Source organism: Diceros bicornis, chromosome 12, assembly GCF_020826845.1.
Source record: "Diceros bicornis minor isolate mBicDic1 chromosome 12, mDicBic1.mat.cur, whole genome shotgun sequence".
NCBI lineage: Eukaryota > Metazoa > Chordata > Mammalia > Perissodactyla > Rhinocerotidae > Diceros > Diceros bicornis.
This window is the reverse complement of record NC_080751.1, coordinates 56,907,187-56,924,870: the sequence shown is the minus strand read 5'-3', so window position 1 is coordinate 56,924,870 and position 17,684 is coordinate 56,907,187. Positions and strand designations below refer to the sequence as shown.

The 17,684-nt window shown below is 38.1% G+C and overlaps 1 protein-coding gene across 2 annotated transcripts in view; it reads right to left on the bottom strand.

Moving 5' to 3' along the window:
• Window positions 1–5,762: 5,762 nt before the first annotated feature.
• ASXL2 (ASXL transcriptional regulator 2) overlaps window positions 5,763–17,684 on the bottom strand; it is a 150,403-nt gene continuing 138,481 nt past the window's right edge. For both annotated transcript variants that reach the window (XM_058551638.1, XM_058551637.1), the window contains one exon: window positions 5,763–16,495. In XM_058551638.1, the coding sequence (XP_058407621.1) occupies window positions 14,042–16,495 (2,454 nt within the window). In that variant the 3' untranslated portion in view covers window positions 5,763–14,041. The remainder of the gene's footprint in view (window positions 16,496–17,684) is intronic.

The following is a 17,684-nucleotide window of genomic DNA, read 5'->3' as shown; positions in this document are numbered from 1 at the left end:
AAATAAATGGAAAGATGGATCAATGGCAAAATACTAAGATCTCAATTCTCTCCATATTGATGTATTTCTTAAACACAATCCCAATCAATATCCTGTTTTTATAAAAACTGACAACAGATTCTGTAACTCATATGAAAATCAAAGGATCTAAAATAGCTTAACCAACTTTGAAAATGAAGAACAAAGTTGAAGGACTAACACTACTTTATTTTAAAACATTTATAAAGCTACAGTAATTAAGATAATGTAGTATTGGTGCAAAGATATACAAATATATCAATAAAACAGAAGAGTCTAGAAATAGACTCACACATATATGGACGACTGATTTTCAACAGAGGTATACAAGTCATTCAGTGTGTCACTTAATGTGATAGAACAATTGGTTATCAATAGGGAAGAAAAGAACTTTGATCTGTACCTCTCACCATACACAAAAATTAACTCAAAATGGATCATTAGACCTAAACGTAAAAACTAAACTATGAAGTTCTTTAAGAAAAATCCTTGTGACCTTGGGTTAAGCAAAAATTTCTTAGAAATGACACCAAAAATACAACTCATAAAAGAAATTGATAAACTTCACTAAAATTTAAAAACATTTGTTTTTTAAAAGACAGTTTAAAAAATGAAAAGACAAACTGCACAGACTGGGAGAAAATATTTGCAAAGCATATATTTTATTAAGTACTTGAATCGGAACATATAAAGAACTCTCAACATTTACTAATAAAAAAAATCTGAAAAATGAGCAACAAAAGATTTGAAATGACACCTCATAAAAAAGAGATATGGATGACAAATAAGCACATAAAAAGATGTTCAGCAACATTAGTCATTAGGGAGACACCACTAGGCACCTACTAACGTGGCTAAAACATAAAACTGACAGAAATGTTGACAAGGATGTGGAGGAACAGGATTTCTCATACCGTTGGTGGAAATGTAAAATAGTACAATCACTTTGGAAAATAGTTTTGCAGTTTCTTAAAAAGCTAACCATACACCTACTATATTATCCAGCCCTTCCACTCCTAGGTATTTGCCCAAGAGAAGTAAAAATATATGTTCAGAGACCCTGGGCTGGCAGGCCTCAGGGAGAGCTCCAGTGGCGTCTGTGTCAGCACGTCCACACCAGGCCACAGCAATGGCCACCGCCGGTGTCCCAGTCCCTGGAGAGGTCTCACCTCTCACCGAGATGCACTCAGGGCCTATTAGGACTATTCATCAGGACTCTCAGCTTTCTGGACCTCGGACCTTTCACACAGACTTAAGCCAAACGTCATGCTCAGGCCTTGAAATCTAATAATCCAGTTGTACACGGAAAGAGCAGAGCATGAAGAATTGCAATATGTAGAGGACCAAAATTATATAATTTTTATGAAATCAATGAATGAGAGTTCCTGTTGCTCCACATCCTTGCCAGCATTTGATGTTGTCAATGTTCTGGATTTGGCGGTTGTAATAGTTGTGAAATGGTATCTCGTTGTTTAATTTACATTTCCCTGTTGACGTATGATATGGAGCATCTCTTCATGTGCTTATTTACCATCTGTATATCATCTTTGGTGAGGTGTCTGTTAAGGTCTTTGGCCCATTTTTGAATTGGGTTGTTTGTTTTCTTTTCTGTTGAGTTTTAAGAATTCTTTGTTTATTATCAATAACAGTCCTTTATCAGATATGTCTTTTGAAAATGTTTTCTCTGTCAGTGGCTTGTCTTCTCATTATCTAGACATTTTCTTTTGCAGAGCAGAGTTTTTAATAGTAATGAAGTCCACCTTATCAATTCTTTCTTTCATGGATTGTACATTTAGTATTGATATTTCAAAAGTCATTGCCATGTCCTGGTCATTTAGTTTTCCTCCTATGTTATCTTCCAGGAGTTTTATAGTTTTGTGTTTTAAATTTAGGTCTAAATGCAAAAGACATTTAGAGTTAATTTTTGCGAGGAGTGTAAGGTCTGTGTCTAGAATCATTTTAAATTTGGCATGAAATATTTTGTTTTTATACAGATTTTAACTTTGTTTTTTAGTATAACTACTCAAATTTATCTAGAGCTGAAAATTTGAGATGGAAAAAGTTATGATATTTTGGAAAGCTAAATTAAGAGAATTGCTATTTTTTTGGCATTAGTTCTTTTCACATTGTCGTTGGCAAATTTCAAGCTTTTGAAATTGTATATTCATTTTAGGTTGCTCATAGAAAATAAAAGCTATTTCCTCTACTTTTAGAACAACAACAACAACAAAATATATATATATATATATATATATGTTCATACAAAGACTTGTACACAAATGTTTATTTGTAATAGCCAAGGAATAGAAACAACTCAAATATCCATTGATAGGTGAATGGATAAACTGTATCCATATCCACACAATAGACTACTACTTAGCAATAAACAGGAATGAACTATTCATACACATGACAACACAGATGAATATCAAAATAATTGTGCTGAGTGAAATAAGCCAGGCAATAAAAAGTACATAATGTGTTATTCCATTTGTATAAAATTCTAGAAAATGCAAACTAATTTGCAGTGACAAAGATCAGTGGTTGCCTGGATGGTGTCAGGGAGGGTTGGGAGGGCTGGAGGGACTACAAAGAAGGACAAGGAAACTTTAGAGGTGATAGATGTGTTATCTTGAATGTGGTGGTAAAACATGTCCAAACTTATCACACCGTATGCTTTAAATACGTAGAGTTTGTTATAGATCAGTCATACTTTAATGGAACAGCTAAAAATCTTTAAAAAATTAAACCATAGAAGAACTAGAAAAAAAGGGAGGGGATTGAATGTTTTTATAATCAATGTACAAGTGTTTGTTGAGTATATTATGAAAACAAAAATCTTAAAGGAAAATGATCAATTACAGAAAATTTATAAGTTTCTGTACGGCAAAACAGATTAGAAACAAAAACGGGGGACATGAAAAGCTAGGAAAAATATGTGTAACACATATTGCAAGATATTAATATCCTTATTATATGAAGAACACTTACAAGTCATTAAGAAAAAAATGGAACACTCCAATAGAAAATCTGACAAAAATTCTGATCAGACAATTCACAAAGAAACAGAAATAGCTCATATAGGGAGGTGTTTGACTTCACTAATATTTTTTTAAGTGCAAATTTAAAAATGAAATATCTTTTTGCCTCTCAGATCAGCAAAGATGTCCACAAGAACTCTACTCTTCACTAGAATTGCTTAACATGTGGGAAGAGGGTGGTTAATGGTTTTGCTTATTTTAAAAGGTGCTTGCTCCTTGTTGACATCAATTCCTGTGATACCCTGGTAATCTTCTGCTCTGATGCGACAGTTGGATTCCTAGCTGTACTAGGATGTTGAATTTTATTCCATTCTCAGCTCTAATTTCTTAGGTGCAAGGACACTTCTCTGAGTCATTGCAGAGTGGTCTCCAAGAGCTTTGCTTCCTTCAAAGACACATGGCTTCTTCTTAACATCGTAACTAGTTTCTCTGGTGCTACAGAGTTTTTCTTAACTCCACTGGTGGACCTTAGGTTCTTTATTTCCTTTAATAAAACCACGTTGTTTTTTTTTTGTTTTTTTGGTGAGGAAGACCAGCCTTGGGCTAACATCTGATGCCAATCCTCCTCTTTTATTTTTTTTTTTGCTGAGGAAGATTGGCCCTGAGCTAACATCCATACCCATCTTCCTCTACTTTATATGGGATACCGCCAGCATGGCTCGACAAGCAGTGCGTCAGTGCGCACCCGGGATCCCAACTGGGGAACCCTGGGCCGTTGCAGTGGAGGGCACGCACTTAACCGCTTGTGCCACCGGGCCGGCAACCAAAACCACGTTTAAATTAACCTTCTCAGGTTGCTCAGAAAAGACAATGTTACATAAGTTTTATTTCTCTATCCACTTTGTTTCCTTTTTTTATTGCAGTAAAATATACATAACAAAAATTTTACCATTTTTAAGTGTACTGTTCTGTAGCATTAAGTACATTCGCATTGTGTGCAACCACCACTACCATCCATCTCCAGAACTTTAAACACAAACTCCCCATTCCCCTCTATCCCCAGTCCCTGGCAACCACCATTCTAGTTTGTCTTGTATTTGACTACTCTACGTACCTCATTTAAGTGTAATCATACAATATTTGTCCTTTTGTATCTGGCTTACTTCTCAGCATAACGTCTTCAAGGTTCATCCATGTTGTAGCATGTCTCAGAATTTCATTTCTTTTTAAGGCTGAATAATATTCCATTGTATGTATATACATTTATCCATTCATTTGTTGATGGACATTTGGATTGTTTTACCTTTTAGCTATTGTGAATAACGTTACTATGAACATTGGTGCACAACTGTCTGTTCGAGTCCCTGCTTTCATTTCTTTTGGGTATATATCCAGAAGTGAAGCTGCTGGATCATATGGTACTTCTAATTTTTTGAGGAACCACCATACTGTTTTCCACAGCAGTCACACCATTTTATATTTCTACCAGTAATGCACAAGCGTTCCAATTTCTTTCTCACATCCTTGCCAACACTGTTTTCTTTTTTTTTGATGATAGCTATCCTAATGGATGTGAAGTTGTATCTCATTGTGGGTTTGATTTGCATTTCCCTAGTGATTAGTGATATCGAGCATCTTGTCATGTGCCTTTTGGCTATCTGTATATACCTTCTTGGGAGAAATGTCTATCTAAGTCCTTTACTCATTTTTTAATCAGTTGTTCTTTTGTTGTTGAGTTGTAGGAGTTCCCTATATATTCTGAATATTGATTTTTTTTAATTAATTTTTTTGTGAGGAGATCAGCCCTGAGCTAACATCTGCCAATCCTTTTTTTTTTTTTTTTTTTGCTGAGGAAGACTGGCCCTGGGCTAACATCTGTGCCCATCTTCTTCCACTTTATATGGGACGCCGCCACAGCACGGTTTGCCAAGCAGTGCGTCGGCGCGCCCCCGGGATCTGAACCGGTGAACCCCGGGCCGCCGCAGCGGAGCGCGCACACTTAACCGCTTGCGCCACCGGGCAGGCCCCAGAATATTGATTTCTTATCCAATACATGATTTGCAAATATTTTCTCCCATTCTGTGGGTTGCCTTTTCACTGCTGATAATGTCCTTTGATACACAAGCTTTTAATTTTTAATGAAACCCATTTTATTTATTTTTTCTTTTCTTGCCTATGCTTTTGGCATCATATTCAAGAAATCATTTTCAAATCGAATTTTGAATCTTTCCCCATTTTCTTCTGAGTTTTCTATTTTTAGCTCTTATGTTTAGGCTTTGATCTATTTTGAGTTAATTTTTGTATATGGTGTAGGAAAAGGGTCCAATTTCATTCTCTTGCATGTAGGTATCAAGTTTTCCTAACAACATTTATTGAAAAGACTGCCCTTTCCTCATTGACTGGTCTTGGCACCCTTGTCAAAAATCATTTGACCATACATGCAAGGGTTTATTTCTGGGCTATTTCATTCTGTTGCTCTGTATGCCTGTCTTTATGCCATTACCACACTGTTTCAATTATTATAGCTTTGTAGCATGAGTTTCCTTTTTATTTTTGAAATACACACTCTCTTTCTGGCTCATGTTGAGTTCTTTAACCACTTCGAGTGTTGCCTGAAGAGACTGGCACTCTCTGTAGTACACAAATTTAGCCAGGATCCCAGGGACAACTGTGCAATCGGGTGCAGGGGAAGGGGCAACAAGCAGGTAAGTCATTCAACATGGTGTCTGGTTTTTTGGAAAAGAAAAGGCACAGTCGCTAGAGTAAAACTGTATGCCTTTATTCAACATAAAATGACTCTAAGATAAAATACACTTTGTCCATGTGCAGAAACATTATTATACATTCAATTCTGAAGAAGGTAGTTTTATACGACCAATAAAAGGAACAATTTAAAAGTGAGAGGAATAAAGACAATAGTGAGAAGGAGCTAAAAGGCAGAGTTTTATCTGTCAAAGTGCTAAGGCCTATGTGCACAAAGATTTTAAAGTGAACACCACCAACCCAAGGTCATTTCTTCCATTCTGATTTCTCTTGATGCTGGTAAAAGTCTTAAGGTGTGATGCAGTCACTGAGTTAAGATGGGGTTTAAAAAAATAGGTCATAGCACTTACGGCTAACAGAAAAGTTTTTAATTTCTAGAGTTTCATTTGTCATGTACTCTAGATCATTCATGGATTCTAGAAATTTCATGAATTCTCTAAGAACAAACTCGCCCTTCAATCAGTAGTTTATCATCAGAGAACAAATTATCAGGTCCTACCCAGCCCAGAATCTATCCCCTTATGCAACAAAGGGGAAACCAAATTTGCAAGACTGGAAGAGTTTCATTAATTTAAAGCTTGTGCAAAGTGATTACATATAGGTTCAGCTAGGGTCATGACTGAAGTCTTCATATTATTACTGCCTGAAAACCTAAAATGAAAAGAATCACTTACTTAGGGTCAAAGTCCAACTTTATCATTTCCAAGCTCGAGGTATCTGAAAACATTAGACACTAGTTTTTGCAAAGAACTGACCCCAGAAACGTAAAATTTTATGTACTAGACTTTCCATAGGAAGGACATAGGCTGTGTGTGAAATAATAGTTCTAAAGTATGTTCAGATATTTTGATAACCTTTAATACATTGCTTTTTTATTGGGCTAATCTGAATTTTAAATATTTAAAAAGATCCATGATTAAAGTTAATAAAATTGTGTTGACTCACATTGGTTTAATAGCATTTATGAGCCAACGTTTGCACCACTTAACACAGATGCACAACCCTAAAACCCGATCTGCAGCAAAAGCTCCCACTAGATATTCAATAGAAAACCATTACTCAGCCCCAAACGTCTCAAATCAAATTTCATAATACACTCATGACAATTCAACATTGTATTATGTGAACCCAAAACCTAAAAAAAAAAATCAGTAAAAGATTAATTCATAGTTTACTTAAATCTATTTTAAATCCAACCTTGGGTTTACCTTTCTTCTCCCCTAGGCATTCTCTAAGTTTTGCAGTCAAGATGAAAATCAGGATACATTTTTAAAATTCCCTTTAGCTTCTTTTGAGCTTGAAGAGCCAGGAACATTGAGTTTGAAGTTATTCTTCAGGAGGACCCACTATCTAGTCACAGCTCATCTCCACAGCTGATCATCTCTGGTCTCCCTTCCAGGTTCAGTCTGTCCTTTCATGGTAAGGAAATGTTTCTAGGGATTCTCTTTTTAGGTTACAACTGAAAGCTACATGGAGGTATAGAGATTCCTTAGTTTATAGTCTCTATGAAAGAAACCCAACCTGCTGTTTAAGGTTACCAAGCACTAAGAAAATATAAAATATCCACTCTCCTACTTCCTGGACAGTTGAGACTCTACTACATAGTGGAATACACCTAATACCTCTTTGGCTAAAAGGTGAACATGGATATTTTGGCATACAGAATTTAAGTTGCAAATCCAATAATCCAGGTTAAAGATAAACAGTAAAGAAAATTACAGAGCAAGCACCAACAAAATACAATGATTTATCTTTCTAAAATCTTTCTACCAGAAAGTCTTCAACTAAGAATTAGGGTTTAGGCCACTAAAAAAGGCTAGGGTCTTGCTAAAGCCTCTTGTAATTCAAGTTCTGTGACTTAGAGATGGAAAAAAAGCCCATTCTATTAGATTATTAGAATAAAATAGAACACTAAAGTAATTTTATCCATTATGGAGGAAATACAGGGATGCAACACCTCTTTAGGGATACACTGCCTTCTCACCAGACTACAAGATGAAAATCAAGGTTTTTTTTACTCCGTTTAAGCTTTTGGGTTTGAACAGTGACAAGACAGCTGCACCATTTACCCAATTGTTATTTGAGATGATTAGTTGAACATAAGATAAAGCATCTTTACTGACATACTGACCAGAATTAATCGAAAGGGATTGCTTTCGGCCTGATTCTTTCTCTTCCATTTAGATTTTTACCAAGAGATTTCCTGAAATTTCTATTAACTCTAGATCTTCCAATGATAGTTCTCAAAAAAGGTAAATCTTATCCAACATGACTTGGGGAATATGCAGCATATATTACTCCTTGAGCCCTGAACTAGACACATGCTGCATGGTTACTACTTTAGGAAGACCTTTTACAACGCACATGGTTGCTTTTGTTCACCCTTGCATAACCAGAACTTTAGCACAGTGCTTAGCACATAGTGGTGCTCAATAAATATTTGTAGTGAATAACATGATTTGTACACAACAGCTACAAACGTTATGCAAATCTCTGATTGGTGAAGACCACTTGTGATCACGTAGCATCAACAGCAGTGACCACAGGTTTCTAAGACTCTAAGATGTAAATAAATGAACATTGGGGATCCATGCTGAAGCTGTTTGTGTTCTGGTATATTGCTCTTTCTCACTCAACTGCAGACCTTCTCTACCTTTAGATTCCTATGTCATTACCTGAATATGAATTTTACTTCCAGTGAGGTAGGAGGCCTATTTAAATAATGTTAAATATGTACTAGACATGGGCATCTGTGTTCTTGCAAATGGTCATTATGGACTGGTTCACACACACATAAGTATTCCACCTTCATTCCTATTATATACGGGAATTATGAAGATGCACATGTTCCCTGAGACTTAAATTTCCTTTAGAACTAGTGTATCTTCAGCAACAACTTAGAGTGCTGTTCTCTTGGACGGCTAAACTATCTTCCATGTCTTTGGGCAACACTGATGTTTGAAATTTTTGAAAAATAATAAGGTTGTCTTTTGAAATGCATTCTATGTATCCTTATTAATTCCCAAAATGTTATTCTTATCAATGAAAATAACCACAGCTGAGCAATAATGGGGAGAACTAGTGAACTACAATTAAAGTCAGTTTCATGGGTCATTAAGACACATTCTTGAAATTCTGACCTTACTAATTTTTCTTTCAGGTCATTAATAAATCTATATATTATGCATTTTTAAACAATGGGCTATATATCCTTTATTTCCAAAGACTATTTAGGTATCATTTTGCTTGCTCAACCATATCCTAAGACCAAGTATTTCCACCACAAAATTTCTTCTCTTGGACAGCAGGATTCCCGATTATCTCTAGATATGGGACTCGGGACAAATAACCCCTCCTAACAACTGGTTCTGTCATTTCCATGAATGCCCTTCCTGACACTAGGGAGATGAAAACTCAAGTTCTCTTAGCTCTTCTACCTCTCCAGATCAATCAGGAAGGACATAAAACTGGCTACGAAACTCACTTCTCAGAGAAGAATTGGGAAACAGAAAAAGTTTTCTATTATCTTCATGAGACTATTTCTTCACATACCTCTACAGCCTGGAAGGTGGTGGCAGTGAATGCTTGCTAATGAATTATTAACCACTGTGGAGAAAGGAAAACCTGTCTTTTCCACTGAGATATTTTCTCACCATTCTTTGTTTTAGAAGCAAACAATGGGCACATTGAAATAAAGAATGTACTGTGGCTTCTTGTTTATTTTTTACTTTCCCAGTAACATTAGGTGGTTAGGAGACACAACAGTTCAAGAGGAAAAACATAGAGACAAGCAGGTTAGGAGAATTTAATATTTACTCGAGTTCTGAAAGAAATACGCTACCCTGATTTATCACCAAATTCCTCATTTTACTCTCTTCTATACAATCTGTGGTAATCTTCCAATAGTAGCATAAGGCAACTGAGGACCCTCACCCACAACACTCTCAGACATATGTCAGACCTCAAAATTCACCAAAAGCTCCAAGGTTTTTATTTTCACTTTAATTATCTTTTACTTAATAATAAAATGAAAAATAAGAATATATGAATACATACAATCTATATACATATATTTATTGCAAATACTTAAAATTCTTATGTAAAATGATTTTCTATATTGTGAAAAAATATGAATTTTTAAATGGTGTTGACACCAACTTCTCTGTACATACCCTCAATTCCAATGTTAACAATTCCTTTAAAAAGGCAAAAGACACAAAAGTTTATCATTTACCAAACCAGTCTGTACAAACTTATAGCTAGAAGGGAAAAAAAAATAGCTTGTGGCAAATAAGTCAACTTTCTTTTAAAATAAAAAATAAACTCCAAAACCATTCCCCTTATTGCGTTTTTTGGAAATAATCTGAGTGTCTTTAGAGTAACCTCCTTTGAAATCATTTGTGCCTTAACAGTGAGGTCCTACATTAAACATACCATATATGAGAAATTCAAAGTCTTCCACTGTCAATTTTTACATAGATATTAAAATATATATTACTTAAAATATATTACTGGAAAGCTATTTTTAAAATTGATCTTTAATAGTTGTATCAAATGTAAAGCATTAAAAAAAATAAAGTAACCAAGAATCTATGAAGCTCTTACTTCAACTTTAGGAAATGTTTTACCTATTGTTCTCTTTCAATAGGTATGTAGGTATTGAAACATGGTAGGAAAGATCCCTGCCTATCATCATGTTTCTGAGTCTCTTTGGACTATTCTATAAATTGAGCTGAAAACTACCCTTGGCCAAGTTTTTTACTTAGCACATTGTTGTAATGCAGCAGGGAGACTTTTCTCTCCTTGCTGTGAAGTGAAACCTCTGGGTCACAGAGAAAACAATCCTGGCACTGCTCATGGACAGTGAGTTCTAGAAATAAATAGCGATACAATGACCAGAGAAGACCTCCTCATTATAACAAGCCATTTCACCCAAGAGTTAAGGACTCTAAGGTGGAGAAAGGCAACAGTAAGAAATTAGGATGGTAAATGTCAGGTTGTTAATATGTATGAATTTACACCTTCACATGGAAGGCAATGAGGTCTTCCTTTGGCTATTTATTTAAATCTCAGATAATTCCTAAAACAGCTACATCTGTGTGCCTTCCCAGCTCACGCAAGTATGCTTCCCCTACCCCAAGAAAAATTTCCCATTTGCCAAATCTTATTCTTAAGGACGTTACATAGGATACCACAGATAGCTTCAGTATCTTGAGCATTGGGGTTAACGAACAGAAGTAGGGCAAACAACTCCAGGTTATTTGGCTTTATTTTTTAATAGGATGGAGAATTTTAATCAAAATTCTTTAAGACTCAAGAGAGCCTTCTCTACTAGACAACTTAGAACATGAGATGATATATCCTTAATGCAATCTACCCCAGGGGACCTTCAGTGGAAGGTATCTGAAGGCTCAAGAAGCATCCCCTAGAGGCATAAGCACCAGGCACAATGCCTGACTAGTCACTGGAAATAGTGCAATTTAATACCATGAAAATAAGCTTAGCACTTATCAGAAACATTTCCGATTGAATTGCAAGGTAAAGTAACTGAAAACCTAAGATAAAAACTGCTTTAAAGGTACTGGAGTACATACTCTAATAATTTAAAGATTTTCTTGTTCCTACTGCTTCATTTGCAAAAGGGCCAGACTGTAATGGTTTTGTTTCGTTTTGTGTTCAGTTCATAAGATGAATGACTTTCTACTTGAAACCAGTGTTTTGAAACAAATTGATAAATGGATTGTATTCAACTTACTACCAATCTAAGAAAATCTAACTATTCTCTCATTTGGTCAACATTGAGGCAGTGTACTTAGTTGACAACTTCTGTTTTAGGGGCATTCATAAACGCAAATATTTTATTAGCTGGGTATTATTTGTTAAGAGAATCTGGTGAAAAGTAATGCTTAGAATCTATCTGCAAGAGCCCGGGTCAAGATGCAGAGGCACAATATGGTTTGCTCTCTAAAAGGACTTGAAAATCCCTGATGCCTTTCCTCCTTTCCTGGTTAGTCTGTCCATCTTCAGATTAAGGGAACCATGGAGGAGAGACTTTCTACGACAGGAAAGGTGCGAAGAAGAAAACTGACCAATCCAAATTGGTAATTAATGTTTAGCACGGGGTCAGCTCTGAAACACTCAACCACTTCTAGCATGCAGACCAGCCCTCAGTCCTGCCAGTAAAGTGGGGCGTTAAGAAGCTGGCCATGGAGAGTTTTAACTAGCAATAGGTCTTTTTAAACCCCCCTTGGATTACCCAGGGTACTGCAAATTTGGGAACAGAACCATGGTTTCTGTTTCCTATAGGTTCTTGCCAGAGAACTTACTCCTTATCCCTGGATCCATGCAGCCTTCGTATCTTTTACCTATGTGTGTGCTAGAAGAAAAGGGAAGTTAGAAGGATATCATGTTGTCTTGGCTGAAACTAGCACACAGATATTAATCCTATATTTGCCTTGGGCCACAAAAAAACCAGAAACAAAAAATGAAAAATAGTGAAGTAGTAAGTTTTTTATGGGGTTTGAAAGTATTAAGAGTGTATAATGCGGAGGGTAGGGTGGGGAGGAATGGGTAGCCGAATGGGGGCAAAGCAAAGATTATTACTGCCTAGTTTATGCTAATCTGGAATGTGACTTAACAAGTTTACACAGTCCTGCATGTTGTAAATATCACATCCTGAATATTAAGTACGACGACAACCATACCAGGTTGCAGTAATATTTTTACTTTACACACTTGAAATTAGGAAACTTGAAATCAATATGCAAATGATGCACATTGACAATACCCGATTTTTTAATACCAAATTCTGGTAAACTGTAGATTTATTTTAAAGTTCTTTAACCATGACCTAAATATATGTACTCAAAAGTTCTTCAATCACTAGAGACAGGATTAAAAATACAACAAAAAAGGAAACAAAAAAGAATAAACAAAAACAAACGACAACAATGAAACTTTGGAGTTAATTTCTCTTCCTTTCTAGATGTTCTCTTAGCCATTCACTGAAGCCCCTTTATGTTAGAAATTTCTAGTGCATAGACAGTAGTAATCCAAACAGGGGACTTATTCTTCTAAAACAGAAAAGTGTCTGACTTTTACTCTGTGTGTGCACACGTGTGTGTTCAAAGTCATGTGTAACAGACTACTCCATACTCCTCAGATGCCTGGGAGGTCAAAACAGGTTTACCAAAATGGGCAAATGTGGCATGAATGAGCTTTTCCACCTGCAGCAATATGACTATAGAGTACTAGGTAACAGGCTGGGAGAGAAGAGGAAAAGAGAGGCTACCTTGTTTCTAGTGTTAAAATCATCTTCCAAGGTTCTTTATGTTCAGTTTAACAGTTTCTGTACCTTTACTCCCCTTGCCCAACAAAACACATAGTTCAAATCACCCCATCAGTAACACTTTTCTGTTAAACTTCATACTTCTATTTCAAACCTGTTTGTAAGCTCCCACAAATAATTAAGTACTTGGATATTATTGCTGGAATTGTTGCCCCGCACAGGCTATGGTAACACAGGGGCCCAGAGAGGATACTCTTCATGGACCACATTCACTGACTCAGGGCAGGGGGCATGGGATTGGGGAACAGCAGGAATCCGCAAATTGCAAGCACAGTGCTTGGCAAGAGTTCTGGTTTATGGAAGAACCAAGCCAGAGCTTTCAGAGTCTGAAACACTACTTGTGAAATTAATACTCTATCAAAAATTTGAACTTAAGAAGGTTCCATCTAAGGTAAAAGGACTGAGTAAACCCTGAATCCAAATCCTGCAAAGGCTGAATAATCTACTAAAGCCTGCAGTCAGACTGTCAAGACATAATCAGCATGAATGGTCATTTCTCCAGACCATTCCTTCACTCCTTCTTTTTCCTAGCCTCCTAGGAAAGGACAGAAGGGAGACAGCTTCCTTTCACCATGCATGGCATTCAACTTTTGTCAGAGTCACGTCAAGTGGGACATAAATCTGAATTCAAAGTAACACATTATTACCTAAACACTTGGAAAAATAATGTTAAAATGTGACATATTTACATGATTTTGTAAGTGCAAACTTGTCACAAATACACAAAGTCTTGCTTGACTCAGACTTACTATACAAGGTGCTCTTCCTCTAAAATGTAAAGATCTGTCCTCTGTATTCCTGATTAAGTAACATTTGTCTCTTAAGACAACTGAAACCTGTTTATTTCTGTGATTCCAAAAGGATGCAAAAAAACACATCTTGTCAACCCTTCCCTTCCTGCCTCCTTTACAGTGTTCTCTTTCCAGTCTCATTACCGAACGACAAGGCAGGAGACACACAGTTTAGAGGGGCCAATGCAATCATCGTGGCAGAAAGCTCCACATCCCTTGCACATGATCATGGCTTTCAAACGGCAGTAACATTTTGAAGGCGTGTCCTCTATGCTGTTCTCTTCAGGAAAGGCCTGAACAGGAATGGTCTGGCCATGGCTGCTGGGGTTCATAGCTTGGCTAGCAGGGATGGTAGTGACAGTCACTGAAAAGGACATGACATCACCTATGTTACTAGATACCTGGCTATAATCAGGCATCCCTGGTACAGCAGAGTTATGGTCCATGTCAGATGAGGTGGAGACATTGATCATGCCTCTGTAGCTCGGCCCAATCTGTGTGGGGCTTCCATACAGCTTTGGGGTTTGCAGTGGTGGAAAGAGGAGAGACTGATGGGTGGGACTGTCTGCAGGGAGAGGGAGGGCCGTAGAATTGAAAAGCTCAGGGCTGCTACGCATTGTCTTACCTCTTACCGCGTGAGCCATCTGCTTCTGCGCTGCCTGAATAAAATCTCTGGCTAGGGTCTTTTCATCAAATGTTTGGCCTCTAGTGAACAGGTAATTCTCCTTGATTAAAGTAGTTTGCTCATGCACTGGTGTCTCTCCCTTCAGATTCTTTTTAGCTAAACAATCATCGGTGGATAGGGCTTCTCTATTGTGGGGTCCTGAACTTGATTCACACTTGCCAGAACTCTGGGAAGCCTGGGGCTCCTCCTTCACCATGATAGGTTCTTGCTCATCACCAGTACTTTCCTCATCAGTGTCATCTTCTTTGCTGCTGCTACTATCTCCTGTTGCATTTTTACAGTCTGTATATCCCATTTTCAAGGCCTCAGTGGGGCTACTTAGACAAAAACGGTCTTCAGGGTTTACAGAATGGGTCCTCCTAAAGCTCTCTGAACCCCGGCCATAGGTGGAAATGTTAAGTAAGTAGTGACCTGCCATTGCAGGCTTCGATGTCCTTCTGCCAGCAAAACCCAGCATGAACCTCTGGCTTGTGGAGATGTCTTCTAGCTGGAAACCTGAGTGAGTGAAGTTGAACTGGGAGGGCTGCACAAATGAGGGAACATTTTGCCTCCGAACCCTTTGAATGAGAGTCTGAAGGATCTGATCTTGGGTTGCTTTACTTAGTCCTTCCTGGTATTGGTGTGTGTCAATGCTCGAGTCCCTTAGATCCTTACCTGAAAAGAGCTGAAGGGGTCTTGGAACCTGGGGGAGCTGCTTATTCTGCAAGGTTTTACCCAATTGCTGTACAGCTAGATGAGACTGCCTCTCATTAACTTCCTCTCTGGTGCTATTTTCTGTTATGTTGGTGCCCGTGAGAGATACTATCCCCTTTTCCTCTTTTGCAGTCAGTGGAACAGTTTTCATTTCAACTTTGGTGAGAGGTTTAGGCAGAATTTGCTCCATAGGAACATCTTTGCCCTGGAGTAGCTGAGTGACCAGAGGATTATTAGCAGGGATACTAGAGCTTGGCCTTGAAATGGGTCCATTCATATTTGAAGAAATTCCTGGAATTTTAAGGCTAGAAGCTGCTGGCAAAGTGCTCAAGGATGGAGCTGATCCAGTAGGTGCTACAGTTACACTGACCTGGGGTACAGGAAGCTTTTCTAAAGTGGCTGTTGTTAATAAAGATGTTAAAGGGGAGGGAGTCATATCCACTGAAGCACTAGCATTTGTTTCTGCTGAGGCTGAAGGGTTTGGTGTATTCTTAGCAGAACCTGCTTTGGGCTCAATTGTGCCATCAGCAGTAAAATGAGCAGGATCTGCTGGAGTAGAAGGTGCTTTCTCCTGCCAGCAATTACTGGGCCCTTGTGGGTGGCTTAGAGAGGCCACTGTGGCTGTTGCTCTGGTGAGATTCAGTTTTTCATTATTCAATTTCACTAAAGCTGGTGGGGGTGCGTTAGTGTGGGCTGGTGAGGGGACACTTGTGCATGCTCCACTAATGGCAGATGTTGGAGGCACTGAGGGGGTTTGCTGTAGTTGTGCTCCAGAGACACGATGAGGCTGTGCCTGGCCTGGGGTCTTGGTCTCAGATTGGGGCTGAGTGTCTGGACCACAGGGTAAAAGCTCTCTCGTACCTCCCCTGCTTCCAGTTCCTGCCAGTTCCAGTGTGAGGCCCTTTCCAGTTTCACCGACTCTCTCTGAGTTTGGACTCCCTCCTCTAGCAGTTTTCCTTTCACCACCCTCTCCTGGACCTTGTCCACCCCCTGGGCCAGGTCCTGGAATGGTCCCTCCAACTGAGGCGGCTGCAGCAGCTGCGGCTGCAGCGGCAGCTGCTGCCCTCTGTGCTTTGACCAGCTGGGCTTTTGCTTTGATGTCTGCAAGAGTTCTGGCTCCTGTTCTGTTAGGACTAGTGATGGAGACTGGAAAACGAGCCCTGGGAGAGACCTGCGATGTAGGAAACGGCATGGGGGAGATTCTGGAGACCGGGATCTGAAAGAAGCAGGGGGGAAGAAAAAACAACAGAGTTTAGTTTTCATTTATAACAATAACAAAATTTCATTAACACTTAAATTTTTAGAGTAGAGTGAATGCTACAAAAGCTGTGACAAAGATGGGAGGTCTATGGCTGAGAGACCAAACCATGGAGACAGCAATACAACTTTGTCTCTAGGGTCCTTCCACCTCCTCTGTTGGTGCCAAGGACTCTCCTCCCCCTACATCCACTCCCACCCCAAATCCCCATAGCACTTTTCTCAACACAACCCTCTCCTAATGTCACTACTACTCACAACTGCTTATTATTTAAGATATAGACCTTTCTATGGTACCCACATTTTCGAATGTGTGTGTGAGAGAAGAAAGAACAGAAAGAAAGAAGTAGCACACCATTACTGACTTCTACTTCTTAGCTTTACCAGCAAGGTCCAGGGGAAAATTCTTGCTCTCTTCTGTTTCACACACACACACGCATGCACAGTAAAGCATACAGGCTGAATTATCTCAAATTACAGAGGCTTCTAAATAGCACTGGAAGGAAAACAGTGTGTGATCCACAGGTGCACCCCACTCTGCCCACCCACATCAGGGAGTATGTATATAATATTTACCACAGTCATTCTCATCCCTGGTTGACATTATACTTACTTGTGTAGCTTTTTAAAAATATATATGCTCTGAGTCTTATCCCAAAATTTATAAATTAGAACCCCTAGGGGAAAAAATGCTTTTCTAAAAAGCTTCTTCTGAGATTCTGATGTGTCACCAGGTTTGAAACCACTGATTGTCATATCATAAAATGCCATATCTGAAAGAAATCTAACACCTGTTTGAAACAATACTTTGAGACCTACTGGAGTTAATTAGAATGCATCAAGATCTAGACCCTTCTAGTAGCTGGTAGAATTTAAAGGAGCAAATAACTGTTACAGATATTCTAGGCCATTTATTAAAAAAAAAAAAAAAAATTAAGCCACTAATCGCCAAGAAAATGCATGTCATCTTTCTGGAACTCCTTAAATTAAGAATAATAAAGTCACTAAAGATTTTTCATTATTTGCAATAACCATTTCTCAAAAGGTCAGCAGTCCTGAAAAGCTGATTCTCCGTCATTCAGAAGTTAGAGCTGTGGGGTTGTGTAACAGTTGTCTGAAGTCCACATATTTCACATCAAGAGATGTAC